At 38.7% G+C, this 22,894-nt stretch overlaps 1 protein-coding gene across 2 annotated transcripts in view; it reads left to right on the top strand.

Annotated features, from left to right (window-relative positions):
• The window catches only part of pigg (phosphatidylinositol glycan anchor biosynthesis class G (EMM blood group)), a 218,338-nt gene that overhangs the window by 180,354 nt on the left and 15,090 nt on the right, over window positions 1-22,894 (top strand). For both annotated transcript variants that reach the window (XM_073922448.1, XM_005173072.6), the window contains exon 11: window positions 14,422-14,740. In XM_073922448.1, coding sequence (XP_073778549.1) covers window positions 14,422-14,740 — 319 coding nt within the window. The remainder of the gene's footprint in view (window positions 1-14,421; window positions 14,741-22,894) is intronic.

Below are 22,894 nucleotides of genomic sequence, written 5' to 3'. Positions count from 1 at the left end.
GTCTTTTTATTTGCTCATTTGTTTCTTCATGCAGTTGATCCATATTTATTTATTTTGTTTGATAATCCCACTTGTTTGATCTTATTCTGCCTTTTTTCTCTTTTGATAGTTTGTTAATTTTTTATTTATTTGTTTTTTCCTTCTGTTATTTATTCATTACTGCAAGCTTTTCTTTCTTTCTTTCTTTCTTTCTTTCTTTCTTTCTTTCTTTCTTTCTTTCTTTCTTTCTTTCTTTCTTTCTTTCTTTCTTTCTTTCTTTCTTTCTTTCTTTCTTTCTTTCTTTCTTTCTTTCTTTCTACCTACCACATCTCTCCCTTTACCTCTCATTGTTATTCGTGCCACATCGCTCTCTCTCTCTGTCCCTCTCTTCATTGTATCTCATTTTCACTCTGTATTTATGGTAATTCTGTGTTTTTGTGGTAAAACATGAATGGACACTCGAGTATTTTGTTGCTCCCATTTCTGTTTTTTTCTCTCTCTGCACTTTCACTGTAGATAAGTAAAGCCCGATAGATCATCTGCTTTCTTTCACCATGCAAAGACATGCAGATTTATTTAGATCTTCTTCTCTTTTCATCTACCGTATTTCGCAATAACACTTTGAAACTGTTTGCCGCTTTGTTGCACACGTGTCGTTTCAATCCCACTGCGAGTTTCTCTCTTCTGACGAACACAAAAGGAGAAGTTTGGAAAAATGTTTCATTCTTTTGTGTTCCATGTAGCAAAAGCAAACAGCGCTTGTAGTTTACCTCACACTGAGCGTTTTACTTCAAGAAGCGAAAAAAAGAGAGGCGTAAACAAGCTAACAAACCTCTTGTTGTGTTGCAAAAAAGAGAGACCGTTCTAAACATTGTAAAGATGTGAGTAATTGAGGACAGATTTGTACAATTTTCGCAAGAAGCATTCATTTTTAACACACTCAAAGGACTTAACTTAAATGTCACCCCTTTTACAAGATGTAAGAGAAGTCTTTGGTGTCTCCATAATCTGTCGATGAAGTTCCAGCTCAAAATGCTCATCAGATCATTTATTATGCCCTTCTGAAAAGGTCAATTTTTGGGTCGGAGAAGATGGTAACTGTTGTAGTCTGTGCCTTTAAATGCAAATAAGCTGATAGTCCCTGTCTACCACTCTGACGAAACAACTCGCGAAACAACAACCCCACCCCCAGCAATGCGTGCGGTTTCCTCCGGGTGCTCCAGTTTCCCCCACAGTCCAAGGACATGCGGTACAGGTGAATTAGGTAAGCTACAATTTTCCGTAGTGTATGAGTGTACATGAGTGTGTATGGGTGTTTCCCAGCGATAGGTTGCAGCTTGAAAGGCATCCGCTGTGTAAAACATGTGCTGGATAAGTTGGTGGTTCATTCCACTCTGGTGACACCAGATTAATAAAAGAACTAAGCCGAAAAGAAAATGAATAAAGGAATAATTTTATTTTATTTTATTTTATTTTATTATTATTTTTTTTATTTTATTTTTTTCAGTGAACAACCTAAAGTGACTTTTTTTTTCTTTATTCTTGGTTTGCTACCAATTTACATCAACTAGTAGCACATTACCTGCCTATTATCAAGATATTTGCTGTTTATTAGTACTTATAAAGTACATATTCTGCATGATCTTATTATTAATCCTACCCAAACCCAACTACTACCTTAATAACTGTTCATAACCAGCAAAATTAAGAGTTTATTGAGCTAAAATTCATAGTTAATAGTTTATTTATAACGATAATTGTACCTTAAAATAATGTGATCCTGTTTTTTTTTTCTTTAAAAAGTTATATTAAATTATGGTATCACTTTAGGTCACAATTCACCGTATTATCAAATCATTAACTAGCACCACTAGCCTAATATACTACTAATTAGCTGTTTATTAATTGTTGGTTTGGTAGAAGTTGGGTTTAGATTTTTGGATGAGGAATGTAGAATAAAATCATGCTTTATTACTAACCTAAAGTTAATATCTTAATAAAAGGCAGATAATACGCCAGGAGTTAATAGCATGAATTGTGACCCACGCTAAAGTGTTACACAGTTTATTACAAATTTTCGTATGTGTTGTTCAGTAGAAACTGTTTTGTTTCATTTTGTTGATTATAAAAACATCACTATTATAAAAAAATACTATAAAACACTTTGAAATCATGCACAATTCATGCTATTAACTCCTGGCTTATTAACTTTTAATTATTAAGATAGTAATGAACTACTAATGTACTAATGAACAGTAGTTATAAAGTATGATTTTATTCTGTATTCCTAATCCTAAACCCTACTTCTCCCTTAATAACTAATAATAAGCAGCTAATTAAAAGTGTATTAACCACTTAAACTCCATGACGTCATCAACTTTCGTTTTCAGATTTAAAGGGCTAGCGTTGCACCAGACCCCCGTAAGTGGTTTCGTTTGAAAGTGTATAATCTATATTTTATGCACAGATGCATCACTTTGGTTTTTATTTTACTGTATAAAAGTTATTTACACTTAAATACACAGTATTTTGGAGACCCGAGCTAGGTATTTTACATTGGTTCATTTTCATATTTTTTTATATGACACATGTACAAGTTATAGCTCAAATGAAAGCTCTTGCCGGTGCTCATACAGTTCTAGCATTCTTTTTACTGAATTATATTCATATGCCAAACAGTTGTTGAATGAATTGTGGTGTTTCCATGGCGCAGAAATGAAAACAATACATTCATGATCAATAAGCAGCCCCAGATAGCACAGACAGCTGTCATCTCTTACCTTATGCTGTGCTCTTCAGGGCTATTTCTCCTCTGTTTTTAAGGTGATGTGCATAAGTAATCCTTTTATATGTCTGACGTGGTCCAAACACAGTGAATTATGTTTGATCAAACAAAAGAATATTGAAATATGTAAACAATGATCGCTCCCTGTGGCTTGTACAGCACCTTTCATCAGTTGGAATACAATAACTTTTGCATAGATTATGGTAGACATTTGACTTTTTTTTCTATGATTACAGGCATGTGCAGGAACCACCAAAATTAATTACAGCATGCTAGACCACACAGAACCCAAAAGCTACACTTTAAAATTTGAGTTTATATACTTTTTTTTAGGTGTTTATTATAACACAGACGACATATGCAGTTATTTTAAACACTTTCAATAGTGTTTTATGAAAATTCAAAGGGTTTTCTTTAAAATGATACCAAATTTTTGCATTTACACCTCTGCATGTGGATTTGGGAAGCTTTTAAATTTGGGTAGGCAAAATCTAGGCGGAAATCCCCAAATAGCAGCAGAGTTTATAGTAGTGTTAGTAAATGGTTTGTTAATACCATAAAATTTTTAGTGTGAACGAAAATGTCCCCCAGCCCCCCCTCATCAGTTCAGGGAGTAAAGTATACTGTTATTAATAAACAGAAACACTAAGCAGAAGTGATTGTTTCACAAATAATAAACAAAGAAAGAGAGTCATTTACTGAGTGCAGCTAAATTCTGTATAATGGGTATTTACATATTACAACAATCAATCGTATCGAGCACTTAACAGTGCCTCTCAATCTGCATCCGAATGCACTCCTGCTTCACAATCTGCTTGAAAACTTGCTCACTCATAACCAGCAGTGGAGCTGTTACAGAATCTGACTCTCATTATAAATTGGGCAGGTCTTGTAATTGGCATACAGCCGAACACTGTGTAACCAGTAACTCCAACTGCTGCAGCAAGTCTACAGTACAGAATAATGAGACATGTTCAGACTCGACCAGTATTTGCCTGTTAAAGGTTTTTAGGGTTGTTTTTTTAGCCTATTGAAATGATTACATACTTACGATTATCGTCGCGATATGAATTAGGCAGAGCGGCTAGCATTTCACATGAGCTAACGATCTCGTTTTTTGTGTTGCAAATAAGAAAGACTCTGAGCTCTTCTAATTGGTTAACTGCTTTTGGGCAGTGATGAGGTTCATTGCGTCTTAAACTTGAAGATCTTTCTACCCAGCATCTAAAAAACACACCAATCACAACACAGTATAACAGTGAATTGTCCATCAAGTGCGTGTGTGAAAAACGATTTTAAAAAAGTAACCAATTTGGAAAGGAAAAATGGATTCTGTGTGAACTGCCCCTTAGAAATACATTTGATTGCAGTTTCTGTAATGAGTAGCGGTAGCAACTGAGGTGAGGATGCAGTTTATTTAGTGAGAATGGTCGTACAGGCAAGGTCAACACAGGAACAGGCAGGAGCATGAAGAAAGTGGTCAAAATCCTATGGTTGAGGCAGGAGGTAAAACAATCAAGATCATTAAACAAAGCAAGAGTCAAAATCACGGCTAGACAAGGCAAGGAAAACGCTTTGAAATGTACACTACATAAAACAACACTCAGCTTAAGAAGTGTGTTTGAATGGTCTGTATATAGTCCATGATTAGAAGCTTCAGCTGTGTGATTGTAATCAAAGGGTGAACTGGGGCTGGTGTGTGATTGAAGTCCATGATGGGATATGTAGTTCAGTGTAGTCTCATTTATATATCTCTGTATGGACAACTTTTCTGTCATGGAGTGCCCTCAAGTGGATTTGTCTTTGAAACATGCAACAAACCTTATATTGAGTAATGTATTTTATGTTTAGCAAAATTTGTATGCACGGGGGCTGGTGCATGATGGGATATGTAGTTCAGTTGAATGCGAGTATTTTTTCAAATGCCTGCAAGGACAACACTGCTGGTGATCATAACATTAATGCTGTCTGTTTAATTCTCATCTATCTATCTCTGTATGGACAACTTTTCTGTCATTGAGTGCCCTCTAGTGGATTTGTCATTGAAACATGCAACAAAACTTATATTGAGTAATGCATTTTATGTTAAGCAAAAGTTGTATGCAGCGCCCTCTACTGGATCTCCCCCCCCCTGAAACGCAAAATAAAAATGCCCTCAAAGCAACATACTTTTATGTATAGCAAAAATGTATGCCTAAAAAAATGTAGACAGCGCCCTCTTGTGTATTTGTCATCTAAAGCGAGCAACAAAACATGCATGGAGCAACATAGTTTACATTTTAAAAATATATAGATAGTGCCCTTTAGTATATTTGTCATATGAAATGTTGAAACTTACCCGAAGCAATGTATTTTTTTTAATGTTTTACAACAAAAAATATACAGTGCCCTCTAGTGGATGTTTCCTCTGAAAAGTGCAATGAAACATATCTGAAGCAACATACTTTTATGTATCGCAAAAATGTAGACAGCGCCCTCTTGTGGATTTGTCATCTGAAACGTTCAACCAAAAGCACTGGGGGCAACGTATTTTACTTTTCGCAAATAATGTACTTTAATTCACATATTTCCATTAAACCTGCAGTCGCAGGTTGTGTATCTTTAAACTTTTCACATTTAGTCATCTAGGGGGGCAGCTCTCTAATATAGTGATAAAGTGGCCAGAGTTGGAAAGCTGATTGTAATTTATTGAATGGCACAGCTTAAGCATGAGCTGAAAATAGCATGGAGCAAATATTGATTCTCCAGTTATTAGTATTGATACTGGTTCACCGAAACGACAGTCAATTCAGATACAGAAGTCGTCACTCTTTGCTTGTGGTTTGTTGATTCGTATTGAAGATTCGCCGACATATACGTCTGATTTTGTAGTGTCGTTTCTCTGACGTGTTTTCCTGCAGCGTCACCCTCTCGCCGCGTGCGGTTGCCAGGTTCTGGTTGGCATGGAAACGCGTGCTGGATTAAAGTGTTTTGTGCAGATGTAGTTTGCTCTCTGATGGAGCTTATTTACAGTGAAGAGGAACTGAGACACAGTGGCAATAAAAATGATGAGATTTTCCTCCTTCTCCAGGGAAATCGCTGAAATCCCCGCCTGTTTTACTCTAATCACATTTAATGTGACTGATCCGGTGTACTGTGAAGCATCTCTAGCTACATGCCACTCTTGATTTAACATAGTTAAACTACACACAGTTGTGCTGCCCTTTGGAGAATGGAGTTTTGTATAATCGTGCCATACGAGAAGCAACTTACAAAAAGTGCACTGAAGCTGGACAGCGTGCTGTATGTTAAACTAGAGGAGATCATCATAATTGGATTATGTAATACAATTTAATCAGAGAGACGTTTCTGGCTGAAGAACAAGGGGTTTGAATTAATGAATCTTGATTAAAGCGACTGTGTTAAACTTGTTAACAATTTCCTGTCGAATCTACGGTAACTTACTAGCAGCATTTAGCCAGTAGGATATTGTGAATCAATTACAGCAAAAATACTGTATTTACATTTACAGCACCGTTAATTTTGCTATTTGTGTATTTGCAGAATTGTATGCTTATATTTACTATAAAATATGCAGTCATTTTTTGAATGCAGTACGTAAGTTTGACACCCAGTGGTTGAACTAGGTATTGCACTTCTGGTTCAAAACACACAAGGTTGACGACATGTTCTAAAGCAGTGGTTCTCAAAATTTTTTCAAGTACCACCTCAGAAAAAAATGTCTCTCCAAGTACCACGAAAATGAGCAGTATTGAAATACAGTTGTATAGTAGACCAAGTAAAGCAGCTACAACTCAGTACAAACACAGTACACAGTAAAAAAAAACGTGGCAGATTACCCCAGAAATATAGACTATATGTCATAGATGGCACATTATATACATCATTTTTGATACGTTTAGAAATATATGTAGCATGTACATGACATATTTCATTCCTCCCCGTACCACTATAAGGAAGCCCGCGTACCACTAGTGGTACACGTACCACAGTTTGAGAACCACTGCTCTAAAGAATAGCAACGGCACGTGATAGAAGGAATATTTTCAATATTAAAAAGGGTTTTCGTCCCAATCCACGTGTGAAATTTTGATTTTAGAAACGCCTTCTAATTCTTGCAGCTAAACAACTAAAAACACAATGATCACCTCAGGTACACCTCATGTGCTGTATTCAGTGTTAAATGCTAATAATGTGAGTTTGAATGCCGTTTTACATGACATTTATTGCCATACTATTGAAAGCAGCAGCAGATTTCACCTCAGATCCTGAAAATGGAAAATGTTAAAGAGGTTTAATATGTAATAATTAAATTATAAACCTTACCATTTTGTTGGAGTGCAGTAAGTGCACTATTCTGTGCTTCTGAATGGCTATATTTAAATTTCTGTCTTCTTTCGTCTGGTGCAAATAGCCATTCAAAAGGTATGCATTTGTACTTAAAGGGTCCAAGGGTCCTAAAAAAATTTAAAGGAACGCTTTTGTACTTTTAAGGTGCTCTTGAGGTATTAATATGGACCTTTTAGGTACAAATTTGTACCTTTTAAAAAGGCACAACCCCAGTGACAGCTCGTGTACCTTTATTTCTGAGAGTGCACCACTGTAAATCTTGTCACATAGCTTGCTGTTAGGACATGGGGTTACAATGTAACCTGCTCACCTAATATTCATTCATCCATTCATTCATTTTCTTTTCGGCTTCCGAAAAGTCCCTTCAGTCCCTTTATTAATCGGGGGTCGCCAAAGCGGAATGAACCGTCAACTTATCCAGCATATGGTTTTACGTAGCGGATGCCCTTCCAGCTGCAACCCATTTCTGGGAAACACCCCTACGCACTCATTCATACTCATACACTACGGACAGTTTACCCTACCTATTTCACCTCTACCGCATGTCTTCGGACTTGGACGTGAAACCAGAGCAGCCGGAGAAAACCCATGCAAACGCGGGGAGAACATGCAAATAGAGGTCTGCATTCCTGCAGATTCTTGCGAACACAGGAATACATTTTTGAATAAAGCATGGGAGCTGTCGGTAACTGGTTTAATTGGAACGAGAGCGGGCGGCCTAACAATACGCCGACTCCCGAGCGAGCGAGCACGCATATGTATGTGTGAATGAGAGAGCGCGATGCTGTGTTTAGCTTGTTTGTTGTTGTCTATGTGTGTGTATGTGTGTGAATGAGAGAGAGCGTGATGACTACCTACTTTGCCATCGTGTCGTAAAATTCCTTCGTAAAACTCGTAAAATTTATATTATTTGCTATTTAATAACCACCTCATGTGAAACTCTGAATCTGTTTCTTATTTCGCTGGCTGCTACTGTCGCATTTTGGTCACGGACTTATCTGAGAGCATAGTGCATAGTGCATAGTGTATAGTATGCCATTTGGGGTGCAGCTATAGTTTGGTGATGGTGTGACTGAGTGGGGAATCATAGGAGTTGTAGTCTTTATTACATTTTATGGGACTCCTGTTGAAATCACACACTCAGTTTTAGTCAAAATAGCTTATTTCTCTGAATTTTAACCTTTTTTTTTTGGAAAATTTGGGATAATGTAAGTGCATAAGAAAATCTATAACATGTTTTTGGATAATTTAACTAAATATTTTACATATTGTGTATTTAACTTAGAATATTAGTATATATTTGGTTGAATATTTAAGTGTTTTTTAACCCAACAAAATGGGTAATCCTATTTTAATTCTGTATTTATCTCAATGTTGCTTTTACGCCATTGATAAACAAACAAATTTTTAGCATAAAATCTATTTTTTATGTTATTTTAGTTACTGTTGTTTTCTTCGTTTTATGAGATTATTTGTCTCCCTGCAGTGGCATTTTTTCATTTGTTCTCTTGGAATAGTTAGAAACAGGTTAAAAGATCTAGCAGTGCTGTAAGACAAAATAAGCTCATATTCGAGATAATAATAATCTGTGAAAACTAGTGTGTTACTTCTGAAGTGAATTTACCCTGTGTCAAGTATTTTTAGACATTTAACTGGAAAAAGAACACATAAACTAATTTAAAACTTGTTAAAAAGTAGTTTATCTGCAGATAAATGTGAATGCTAACAGACATCTGTTGTGCAGGTGGATTGCATCAGGTAGAACTGAACTGAACTGCTCAGCCTCGTACACTTGATTATTATAGCTGTCTGTCTGTCTGCCGTCCATTCATATATTCATCATCTAACTCTTTACGTCCATCCATCCATCCATCCATCCATCCATCCATCCATCCATCCATCCATCCATCCATCCATCCATCCATCCATTTATCCATTCATTAATTCATTATCTAACTCTTCACATGTCTGTCATGTCCATCTAGCCACCCGTCCATTATTTAACTCTTCACATTCATCCATCACCCACCCATCATCTAACTCTTTAATTGTCTGTCTATCCATCCATCCATCCATCCATCCATCCCCCATCCATTCATCCATCCTTCATCTAACTCTTCACGTCCATCCGTCTGTCCATCTTTCCATCCATCCATCCATCCATCCATCCATCCATCCATCCATGCATCCATCATCTTAAGTCTTCACTTATCCATCCATTCATCCATCCATCCATCCATCCATCCATCCATTCTTCCATCTTCTAACTCTTCACATGTCCGTCGGGTCTATTTATCCATCCATCCATCCATCCATCCATCCATCCATCCATCCATCCATCCATCCATCCATCCATCCATTATCTAACTGTTCACATTCATCCATCACCCATCCATCATCTAACTCTTTACATGTCTGTCAAACCATCCATCCATATCCATCCATCCATATCCATCCATCCATCTGTCCACCATCTTAATACTTCACTTGTCCGTCTGTTCAAATGTCTGTCTGTCCATTCATCATTCATCCCACCATCATTTAACTATTCACTTTCATCCATCCATCCATCCATCCATCCATCCATCCATCCATCCATCATCTAAATTTTCATGTCTATCTATCTATCCATCCATCCTTCCATCCATCATTTAACTCTTTACTTGTCTGTCCATCCATCTAGCTATCCATCCATCCATCCATCCATTCATCCATTCATTCATCCATACATCCATACATCCATCCATCCATCCATCCATCATCTAACTCTTTACATGTCTGTCCTTCTATTCATCATCTAACTCTTCACATGTCTGTCGGGTCCATCCATCCATCCATCCATCCATCCATCCATCCATCCATCCATCCATCCATCCATCCATCCATCCATCCATCCATTATCTAACTCTTCACATTCGTCCATCACCCATCCATCATCTAACTCTATACATGTCTGTCAAACCATCCATCCATCCATCCACCATCTTAATTTTTCACTTGTCCGTCCGTTCAAATGTCTGTCTGTCCATTCATCATTCATCCCACCATCATCTAACTATTCACATCCATCCATCCATCCATACATACATCCATCCATCCATCCATCCATCCATCCATCATCTAACTCTTCAAGTCTATCCATCCATCCATCCATCCATCCATCCATCCATCCACCCATCCATCTATCCATCCTTCCATCCATCATTTAACTCTTTACATGTCTGTCCATCCATCCATCCATCCATCCATCCATCCATCCATCCATCCATCCATCATCTAACTCTTTACATGTCTGTCCTTCCATCCATCATCTAGCTCTTCACCATGTCCGTTGGGTCTATCCATCCATCCATCCATCCATCCATCCATTCATCCATCCATCCATCCATCCATCCACCCATCCATCTATCCATCCTTCCATCCATCATTTATCTCTTTACATGTCTGTCCATCCATCCATCCATCCATCCATCCATCCATCATCTAACTCTTTACATGTCTGTCCTTCCATCCATCATCTAGCTCTTCACCATGTCCGTCGGGTCTATCCATCCCTCCATCCATCCATCCATCCATCCATCCATCCATCCATCCATCATTATTTTAGTGTTGCTTGCTAAACCTCTTATTTGGAAAATGTACAAGCAATTTCTGACTAAAAATGTTTCTAAACAGTTTCTTCCTTTTTTTTGTTATCCAATGCTTCTCTGATTAAATTATATTATGTAATGCAAGTGGTCTGATCTAGTTTTGCGGCAGCAGATGAAGTATGCAAATCAAGTAATCATGTAGTGAAGTAAAAGCTTCCCAAAATAGAAAGAATCGGATAAAGTATGAATACTTTTAAAAATGAACTCGAACACAGCAACGAAGGGGAAAATAAAATGGAAATGTGCTCAGCCTCTGGGCATGCAAGGTGTGGAACATTAATTAAGTTTCTTTTTTTTCTTTTTTTTTGCTGAAACCATGAATAGGTGATTGATATAAGACAATTCAGCCACTGGCATTTAAAAAATAAATATATTAAATTCTTTATTTGACATATTCAAGCAAATCAAAATGATTACGTGTCTCCTGGTGATACATTCAGGTCTTATGAGTGAAATGAGGCAAGAAACTGAACTTTATTTACAACATTGTTACTTTGAATGGCTTCTCTCTGTTAAAAGTATGATACTGTACATCATTATATGAAAAAAAAAATAAATCTTGCTAATTATTTTCATGATGAAGCTTTGGATTACATATAATAATGCTGCAAATAATGTTCAGTTTTCAGTTGCAGATTATTTCTCTTCATAAAATCTCAATGTATCGTCAGCCACCACCACATTAAATGCTGTATGTTTTCTCTCTCAAAACTCTCAAAATCTCAGTATAGGCACGGACTTTCATTTTATGATTTATCATTTTGTATTAATCTTTTTTATGTAATAAGCTTTTTATGGTTAAAACAGAAGAAATGAAGATAGAAATGGACATTTTGTTCTATATATTGCACATTGCACTTCACTCTCAGAAAATATGCAGACAATATGCAGAAAATACATCACGTGTTTTGTCATGACATCTTGACATTATCAAGACAACATAACTTGTCATAAAACTGTCATAAACATGATTTGATGATTTGTCACGTTGCCTTTAAAATTGTCATGAATGTTTTTCTAACCCTGTTTTCAGTTAAACAAACTGTATTCTTCATTAAAATGATTGCAAATAATATATAATGACATTTAAATGACAAATTCAGCTTGTACCACGATACAAGGTCCAAAAAATATTCATGTCCAAACATTATTATTGATTCTGTTATCAAATTCATGACATATTTACAATGGCTTTGTGAGAGTCATGTTTACTACAGATTTATGACAAGATATGTTGTCTTGGTAATGTCAAGTTGTCATGACATTGTATTTGTTTATGTCAAGGTGTCATAACCATGACATCTTTGCATTTAAAATGGCATAACTGATCGGATGACACTTAATAACAGTTGTAAGCAGGCATAAAATCTAATTTGCATTCATGACATTTTTTATAAAGGTTTAATGACACCGATTCAAGTAAAATGTTACTAAATATTTCCACCAAATATTCCATATATTAATGTTACCAAATATTCTACACCGGAATATTCTACACTTAATAAAATGTATTATATGCATGCGTAAAATCGCATTTGCATTCATGACATTGATTAGAGAGGTTTATTGACATCCCTTCAGGTAAAGTGTTACCAAATAGTGTTATCAAATATTAATCTTGCCAAATATTTTACACCCACATATTCCACACTTAATAACAGTTGTTATAAGCAGGCATACAATCTCATTTGCAGTCATGACTTTCATTATAATGGTTTAATGACACCCCTTTAAGTAAAGTGTTACCAAATATTGTTATTAAATATTCCAAATATGAATCTTACTAAATACTCAACATCCAAATACTTTACACTTAATAACAGTCCTTATAAGCATGAATTCAATCATTTTATTCTCATTTTATTATATATATTTTAATATACTCTATTAAATATTCCAAATATTGAAGTTACCAAATATTCTACACTTAATAACAGTTGTTATAAACATGAAAAAAAATCTCATTGACATTCATGACATTCATTACAAAGCTTTAATGTCACCACTTCAAGTGTTACCAAATATTATTATCAAATTTTCCAAATATTGCAAATAATAATGTTACCAACCATTCTACACTTAATAACATTTGTTATAAACATGCATAAAATCATGATGATGATGGCATTCATTATAAAGGTTTAATGACAACCCTTCAAGTAAAGTGTTACCAAATATTGCTAGTAAATATTGCAAATATTAATGGTTCCAAATATTCCACACCCAAATATTCTGCACTTCATAACAGTTGTTATAAGCATGCATAAAATCTCATTGGCATTCATGACATTCATTATAAAGGTTTAATGACATCCCTAAGGGTAAAGTGTTACCAAATATTGCTAGTAAATATTGCAAATATTAATGGTTCCGAATATTCTACATCCAAATATTCTGCACTTCATAACAGTTGTTATAAGCATGCATGAAATCTCATTCACATTAATGGCATTCATTGCAAAGGTTTAATGACACCCCTTAAGGTAAAGTGTTACCAAATATTGCTAGTAAATATTTCAAATATTAATGGTTCCAAATATTCTACAAACATATTCTCTGCACTTCATAACAGTTGTTATAAGCATGCATAACATCTCATTGCCATTCATGACATTCATTATAAAGGTTTAATGACATCCCTAAGGGTAAAGTGTTACCAAATATTGCTAGTAAATATTACAAATATTAATGGTTCCGAATATTCTACACCCAAATATTCTGCACTTCATAACAGTTGTTATAAGCATGCATGAAATCTCATTCACATTTATGGCATTCATTGTAAAGGTTTAATGACATCCCTTAAGGTAAAGTGTCACCAAATATTGCTAGTAAATATTGCAAATATTAATGGTTCCAAATATTCTACAAACATATTCTCTGCACTTCATAACAGTTGTTATAAGCATGCATAACATCTCATTGGCATTCATGACATTCATTATAAAGGTTTAATGACAACCCTTAAGGTAAAGTGTTACTAAATATTTTACACCTATGCCAAGAGCCAGCATTTTAGCAGAAAAATATCCCACTCTACTGAAATAAAAAAAGTCACCAACAGCTTAGTTGACTTAAGGTTGAGTAAAATTACTTTTTTTTTGCGGGAACTGCCCCTTTAAATAGCGAGAATGCTTGTATCTGAGGTGTTTTGCTAATGTGTGGAGATGAAACAGTTTCTCTGATGTACAGTACAGTAGGTGTGCACCTTGATATCCTCCCAGTGGTTTTTCCAACGTGGTTTAGAGCGATGCGGTGGTCTTTAAAGGCGGTTTCTGCTGATTTCCCTGCGAGCTTGGGCCGGCCGACCCGACTGACCTCCACCAGGCTATAATAAGTAACTTCTGCTCTCCGCTGCCAAGCTCCAAAACCTCACTGTTATTGATTCTCTCCAGACTTCACAAGCCTGGAGCGAGATGAAGACAAGCCTTCAAACAAAAGGGTGTTCGCAGTCAATATCGATTCCTCCATGAGTGGGTGAAAATGTGAGCATCTTTGATGAGCGTTTCAGGAGGATTTTTTTTTTTTTGATAACGCTTTACTTGAAGAGAGTGTTCACAAGACACCAGACACACTTCATAATAGACTTATTATTGTTATTTTACCTTAAGAAACTGAGTAAATCAGTGTATTCAAGTAAAGCTTTCTCTCCTACAGGGGAACCGTGGAGGCTCGATTCGTCTACGTTTTCGTCCTGGGGATCTTGTTCACGGGTGTGAAGGACCTGTTGCGTTCGCAGGTGATGTCATCGGCGGTGGACAGCGGGCGTCTGAAGAGCAGAGGGTTGTGGGAAGTGTACAGTGGTGTGGTTTTACTGGTGGCTCTGCTCTTCAGGGCTCACAATCTGCCCACGTTGGCCTGCTGTCTGCTCGTCCAGACCATCATGGCTCAGTTCATCTGGAAGAAGCTCCACTATGACGCCGCTCAGACCACCATCATGCACTACTGGTTCGGACAGGCATTCTTCTACTTCCAGGTAAGGAGGAGAGCGCACTTCTGGCTTTATTTAGGAAAGACAATGGGGGTCTGGTTGGCTTTGTTAATGCATATCGATTGAATAATTGCAGCTTCATTGTTCTCGGGGTGTTTTCAGACTGGAGTCGATCGCTCAGTACATTTAATTTCATCAAGAGTTTGAGCACTTTTCACATTTAAATTCGTATGAATGGATTTTTTTTAATGATATGAATGAGGCTCTTTGTATTTGAGGCTTTGAAGGCTTGATATGTTTTTGAGAAACACGACTGAGAATGTGTTAAAAGAAGAAGAGGGCAAAATAGGAAGCATTTAGCAATGCAAAAAAAAAGGTAACACTTTAGAACAGGGGTCTCAAACTCGCGGCCCGCAGGCCATTTGTGGCCCTCAGTGCAATATTTTGTGGCCCGCGCCGACCGCTGTACACTGACAGAGTCAGCGGAGCGGGGAGAGAGAGCGCTCCGCTGATTCTATCCGTACACAGCGCGCTTGTCACTCAATGCGCGTTCTGATCAGCTGTGTTGTCGTGCGCGTACTCAAGAGCGGTGTTATCGCGCGCCTACTGAAGGGCGGGACCGAGGGTGTGTCGCGTCGCGGGGGCACTTTTGATCATTTTGAAAGGGCACTTTCTATGCAAGACTAAAAAGGGCATGTGCTCTGCACAGGTTGAGCCCTATGTGTGCACGTGCCTGAGATTGTGTTGATATTAAAGGTAGATACAGACTGGTACAGACTGATGTGACTGGAGTGGGGTGGGGGTGTTTTATTTATACATATATACACCTTTTTTTAGGTGAGGGAATGGAAGTTTTGAGTGAGTTCCCCCACTTTTTTCCCTAGGACTTCAATAAGTCAAAGTACAGGTCTAGGCTTAATGATGATCATCTTCAAGCCATACTGAGGGTCTCGACTGCTTCCGCTCTAAAGCCAAATGTGGTTCAGATTTGTGAGAAGAAGCGCTGTCAAGTCTCTGGCAGCAAGAAGTAGGCAAAAGATGCCATGTTCAGAAGAACTGTTCATAATCTTCACTCAATGTTCTATTAATGTTCAGGACACTTCATGTTCAGAAGAAATATTTAAAACTGTTAATAATGACATTTGAGGACTTTTTTTGTGAAATCCCTTATGCGGCCCAGCCTCACCCAGACTTTGCCTCCTGCGGCCCCCAGGTAAATTGAGTTTGAGACCCCTGCTTTAGAACAAAGCTATTCAATTAGTTTAGCATGGGGGCCGGTTTATGAAAAGCATCCCAAACGAAGGGCCGGAGAGATATGACTTGCTTTATGAGTGATGACGAAACTACACATAAGAGCTCATATGCTGTATTTGTGCTTATAAAGACACCCACTTTTTCTTTTTCTACATTAAAATGTTAATATATTGTATTTTAAAACAACTGCATTGTCCAATTGACCTTTTTTTGTTTACAAACATTCAAGATGTTAATGGTATTTCGCACAACAAAAGCAGTGCATTGCTGAAGTAGGCTTCTTCTACATTCAACAACATTCATATTTTATGTTTTGAACTGCATAACAATTAGTTGCAACTATTCCTCATTTACTAACAGTTAATAAATGAAGAATAGTTGCAACTTTAGAATAACGTCCCAATAGCATATAAAAACTGATAACTGATACTTAACAAGTCTATAGTAAGTAATTTACTAACAGCTCTTTCAAGATCTATCACTAATTTATTAGGTATAGTTATAAATCATTAAAATACACTTAACAAGTCATTTATAACTTGTTAACTAACAACTTGTTAGTTATCTGCTGGCTATCTACAATGTACAGTTGTAAATAATTAACAAACTATTAACTTTTATTTATCAAGTCATTTATAACTCATCCACTAACAGTTTATTATTGAACTATTAACTAGTTATAACTAGTTATTCTAAAGTGTTACCAAAAAACAAAAACAAAAAAGGTTTTTCTTGCTTAGAGTTTTTGTCTTGCTTGTGGTTTAAATGTTTAAGAAAAAAATAAATCAAGAGGCATTCAACATTCAGTATGTTGGCATGCAAGAGATCTGCAGAGTGGATGGCAACATCAACAGTCTGAGGTATCAAGACATTTGTGCTGCCAATTACATTAGAAACCACAGGAGAGGGCAAATTCTCCAGCAGGATAGCGCTCCTTCTCATACTCCAGTCTTCACATCAAAGCTCCTGAAAGCAAAGAAGGTTTATGTGCTCCAGGATTGGTCAGCTCAGTCACCAGACATGAACATTATTGAGCATGTCTGGGGTAAGACGAAGGAGGAGACATTGAAGATGAATCCAAAGAATCTTGATGAACTCTGGGAGTCCTGCAAGAGCGCTTTCTTTGCCATTCCAGATGACATTATTACAACCTAGGCTCATTCTGGAAACGTAGCCCCGCGGACGTTTCTGAAGACTGCGAAATACGTCCCAGGAAGGACCGTATTTGTGCAGTTTTTGTTTTCACAAGTCTGCCGTTCTCATCCGCGCTGGAAAGCCGCCGGAGGCCGCACTCGATCGACCGTCTGTCCGACTGACTGACTGACTGACTAAACGATTGATTGACTGGGTGGCTGGCCAATCGGCCGACCCAGCCACCCTCCTGCTCCTCCTTCTTCCCTAAACCCAAGCGACGATTTACAAAAGCCATCCAGAAAAATAAAAGCCGTCGTCCGATTTTGACCATGTTTTCGGATTTCTCCGCATTCTCGCCCCGTTACGAACTTGTTCGCTTTATTTTTTGGATTCTGTTCTTTGTCTTACCTGATTTCTGGAACTGCTCTTCCCCGGACTCGAACCCGGTTGTTCGACCGTGGCCGGCTCCTCCTCCTCCGGGCCTCCGCTCCTTCGACGTAACATGACGAGCTAACCAGACAAACTGGTTGTGGGAAAGCCGTCCACACCGATGTGAGCCCAGCGCGAAGAAGAGGAGCGACGTCACACCGCTCCGTATTGTTCGCTTGAAAAAACAAAATGCGGCCATACATACCTCCGGCCACGTAATTCACAGTCTCCAGAAACGTCCACGGGGCTACGATTTCAGAATGAGCTTGGGTTGCTTCATTAATAAGTGATTTGAGTCATTGCAGAGATGTATGGATGCAGTCCTCCAAGCTCATGATGGAGTCAGACACAATATTCATTCTGTCTCCACTGCAGCAGGACTTTATATTCTATACTAGACATTATTTCTGTTCAGTGACAAGACTTTTGTCTAAGCAAATTCAGACTTTACTGTCCTAATTAAATAACTAAAAATCAAGGCAGGATCATATTTTATTTTGGTCAAATAAGCATAATCTAGAGGCCTTTGCCTTTCATATAAGCCACTTCTGATACCAAATAATCAACTAGAAGTCAAGTTATTATTTATTGTTTCTAAAACTTGGATAGGCGACAAGACAAGGTAGTGTGTAGTAAATAAATCTGGTCTGTTGTGAATGTTTTCTCAACGATCCAGTAAATGCGGTCTTCGGTCATTTTTACATAAATAAAGGACAATGAACACCACAAATTGAGGTTTATTGTGCAAATTTAGTTAGATTGTGGACCAAATTTGAGCTGTGCCGTGGAGCAGATAAACAGCCTGATAAACTAAACTCTGACGCTAAACGAACTCGAGTGCGAAAATGCCCTTTAGTTTGGTAAACATTGAAGACAGCAGAAATCTTCCATTCACTGCCGGATTCCCATTATAGGCTCGCGACTCAGCAAAATTTGCAGGACGTTTCTTTACATATTGCCTCAATCCAAGCATGAAATCATCAGCTGCTGCTTTTACACGTTCATTCATTCAGTCTGTTTCTCATCATTTACTGCCCTTGTTAAATGGGGACAGATTGAAAGGCTGGTCCCCTCATTTCTACACTAGCCAGCAGGTTTAGTTATAACCGCAATGAAGAGACTCGCAGAATGAATAAATTCCAGCCACTTCCATGGACGCAATACACTAAAATGTGCTTGTTAGGGGCAACTGTGAATAAGATGATTGTTGCTAGATCAGATACGGTTGCGGCCGGAAGTTGACGAAAATTATATATAACATTTCCCATTAATAGTATTTCATTAACATATACCCCAACCCTACACCATCACAGTAACATAAAAACAGCAGTTGTATGCAGTATTATTTAAGTTATTTATTAACCACTTAAACTCTGCCGACCCGGTGCCGGGTCTGTGACGTCATCGACTTTCGCTTTCAGATTTAAAGGGCTAGCGTTGCACCAGACCCCCGTAAGTGGTTTCATTTGAAAGTGTAGAATCTATATTGTATGCACAGATGCATCACTTTGGTTTTTATTCTACTGTATAAAAGTTATTTACACTTAAAAACACAGTATTTTGGAGACCCGAGCTGGGTATTTTACATTGGTTCATTTTCATATTTTTTCATATGACACATGTACAAGTTATAGCTTAAATGGAAGCTCTTGCCGGTGCTCATACAGTTCTAGCATTCTTTTTACTGAATTATATTCATATGCCAAACAGTTGTTGAATGAATTGTGGTGTTTTCCATGGCGCAGAAATGTAAACAATACATTTATGATCAATAAGCAGCCCCAGATAGCACAGACAGCTGTCATCTCTTACCTTATGCTGTGCCCTTCAGGACCATTTCTCCTCTGTTTTTGAGGTGATGTGCATAAGTAATCCTTTTATATGTCTGACGTGGTCCAAACACAGTGAATTATGTTTGATCAAACAAAAGAATAGTGAAATATGAAAACAATGATCGCTCCCTGTGGCTACAGCACCTCTCATCAGTTGGAATGCAATAACTTTTGCATAGATTATGTTGGAGACCTTTTTCTTTTTTCCTATGATTACAGACATGTGCAGGAACCACCAAAATTAATTACAGCACGCTAGACCACACAGAACCTAAAAGGTACACTTTCAAATTTGAGTTATAAAAAAAATACAAAAAGCGCCTCTTTTTTTGGGTGTTTATTATAACACAGACGACATATGCAGTTATTTTAAACACTTTCAATAGTGTTTTATGAAAATTCAAAGGGTTTTCTTTAAAATGATACCAAATTTTTGCTTTTACACCTCTTTATGGGGATTTGGGAAGCTTTTAAATTTGGGTAGGCAAAATCCAGCCGGAAATCACCAAATAGCAGCAGAGTTTAAGTGGTTAATTTGCCCAATAAATTGTATTGTATTAATATCTATCCCTACCCTAACCCTAAACCCAGCCACAGTACTGTACTGTAAAAATACAGTACTGTAAACACAGTACTGTAAAAATATTCATTATTGTTATAAAGTGTCATAAAGAATAATGTTATATTGATGTGCATATCCGCAGCTGTATATAGACTTTATTGAAAAACACATTATTTTCTGTGAGGTGACAGTGCTAACCACTGAGCCACTGTGCTACCCTCCAACAAAATCAAGATGAAATGAATCTAGAGAGTCGTACTGAGATGTGCGTGTAAGTGAGGGTCATAAATGGCTCTTTACTGGCCAATTACCATCTAAAGCGGCCCAGCAAGGAATTATAGGCTTCACAATGACATCATCATCAAAAGGACAGTGCAGGTCAATGCAGTCAAACCGCTGAAGGACGCATTTATTGAATATAATCCTCTCCAGTTATTAAGCTTGGAGAGAGTGATTGCTAATTGCAAATTGCCACATTGATTTAGTTCATTCTGATCAGGCCAGGCCCTTTCCCCGCCCACCCTGACACTGCAAACCGGCCTGAAATAATGGGAGCGAGTGATTTAGGAGGAGGGTTTCCTAATCCGGCTGTCCTGACAGTGACAGACAGGGCCCACCGCGAGCCGCTGACAGCAGGAGCAGATCTGTGTGTTTATTTCCCCCTCCATCAGCCCAGGGACCCTCCGAGTCTGTCAGCGAAGACTGGAAAAAGCCATCTCACATCAACACCTGCAGATTCACACAGAGGATTCAGACCAGAGCTGCATCCGCGTCTACAGAAATCCAAGACAGAAAAGAAACAATATATGAAGTAGGGTTGTCACCAAACTGGAATTCGCTACCAATCGATACTGAAACTTTAAAAACATCCATTTCCTGCTAACATTTGAGCATGTTCTTAAACAGCGCTGATTTGTCATTGTGTTTAAATGCTCAACAGAAATGACTGTGATTGGCCGCGAAGGTCATCAGTTCACCGAACTCACTGTTGTTTACGGAGTGTAACCAAAGATACAGGCAACCCAAGCTCATTCTGAAAACGTAGCCCCATGGACGTTTCTGGAGGCCGTGATTTACGTGGCCGGAGTTACGTATGGCCGCATTTAATTTTTTCAAGCGAACGCTACGGGTAGTGTGCGCCGGTCCTCTTCGCACTCGCTGGCTGGGCTGACGGCTCACCTCCTCCATGTGAAGGGCTTTCCCGCCGCAACCAGTTTGTTCGGTTAGCTCGTCGTGTTACGTCGGCGGAGCAGAGGCCCGGAGGAGGAGGAGGCGTCGGCTAGGTTCTAGTCCGGAGAAGAGCGGTTCCAGAAATCAGGTAAGAATTCAAAAAATAAAAGATCCAAAAAATTAAATTGTAGGAGTTTGTAACAGGGCGAGAATGCGGTGAAATCCGAAAACGCGATCAAAATCAGACAAGGCCTTTTATTTTTCTGCACGGCTTTCGTAAATCGTCACTTGGGTTTAGGGAAGAAGACGGAGGAGGGTGGCCTGGTTGGCCGCCCAGTCAATCGTTCAGTCATACAGCCAGTCGGACAGACCGTCGCTCGACAGCGGCCTCCGGTGGCTTTTTACGCGAGAACAGAGCGGGCGCGAGAGGCATTTAAGACGTGAAAAAGCGCGCACAGTGGCCTCTCGGATTCGCGAAAACAAAACTGCACAAATACGTACCTACCGGGACCATCTATCCATCCATCCATCCATCTCTCTCTGTCTGTCTGTCTGTCTGTCCGTCTGTCCGTTCGTCCGTCCGTCCATCTATTATTCCGTCGTTTATTTGCTCAATTCATTATTTCTATCATTCGTTCTGTCATTCATTTGTTCAATTGTTAGTTGAATCAGGGCCGGAGTGGGACTCCTTTTCAGCCCTGGAGTTTCAAGTCTCAGACCGGCCCACGTCAGTTCACGACTTATTGAAATAAGGTCATTTCCAATTCAGTTTCTAATTACACTATCACGTCTTTTTTTGAGAAAACAGCTGCTTTAAAACTTCAAATGTTCAACAACCCTAACAGTATTATATGTCTTAACAATAAAAATGAAAAAAAAAAATTGCTCAGCTGAGGATCAAACCCGGGTCGCTTGCGTCGAAACCTAACGTGCTAACCACTCGACTACAACAGTTATGAAATCATTCATTTGTAGGCTGCATCTTCATCACGAGGCTGCGAGAAAATAGATAAAAAGAACAGAGCTGCGGTACAATATTGAATAAGAAGACTGTGGTCAAGTAAATAAATACATTAATTTAAAAAGTGTGACTGCTGAGAGCAACAGATTCTGGAGCTAGGGACACCGGCCCTCGCGGCCAAAAAACGGACCGGCCCACCGGGAATTCTCCCGGTCCTCCCGATTAGCCAATCCGGGCCTGAGTTGAATCATTTGTTCATTCTATCATGTTATCTATCTATCTATCTATCTATCTATCTATCTATCTATCTATCTATCTGTCTGTCTGTCTGTCTGTCTGTCCGTCTGTCCGTCCGTCCGTCCGTCCGTCCGTCCGTCCGTCCGTCCGTCCGTCCGTCCGTCCGTCCGTCCGTCCGTCCGTCCACTCATCCGATTTTGACAGACAGAGAGAAAGACAGACAGACAGACAGCCGGACGGACGGTCAGACGGACGGACGGACGGTCAGACGGACGGACGGTCCGTCCGTCTGTCCGTCCGTCCGTCCGTCCGTCCGTCTGGCTGTCTGTCTGTCTGTCTTTCTCTCTGTCTGTCAAAATCGGATGAGTGCTTTTCTTTTCCTGCATGGCTTTCGTAAATCGTTGCTTGGGACGTTGCTTTTTGGGAAGAAGGAGGAGGAGGAGGTTGCCCTGGTCAGCCGGGTCGGCCTATTGGCTGGCTGCCCAGTCCATCGTTCAGTCATTCAGCCAGTCGGTCAGTCGGACAGATGGTCAGTCTGACAGACGGTTGCTCGACAGTGGCCTTCGGCGGCTTTTTACGGGAGAACATTATGGGCGCGAGAAGCGTTCGAGACTCGAAAA

Source organism: Danio rerio, chromosome 14, assembly GCF_049306965.1.
Source record: "Danio rerio strain Tuebingen ecotype United States chromosome 14, GRCz12tu, whole genome shotgun sequence".
NCBI classification, from domain to species: domain Eukaryota; kingdom Metazoa; phylum Chordata; class Actinopteri; order Cypriniformes; family Danionidae; genus Danio; species Danio rerio.
This window is presented reverse-complemented; position numbering and strand designations above follow the sequence as displayed.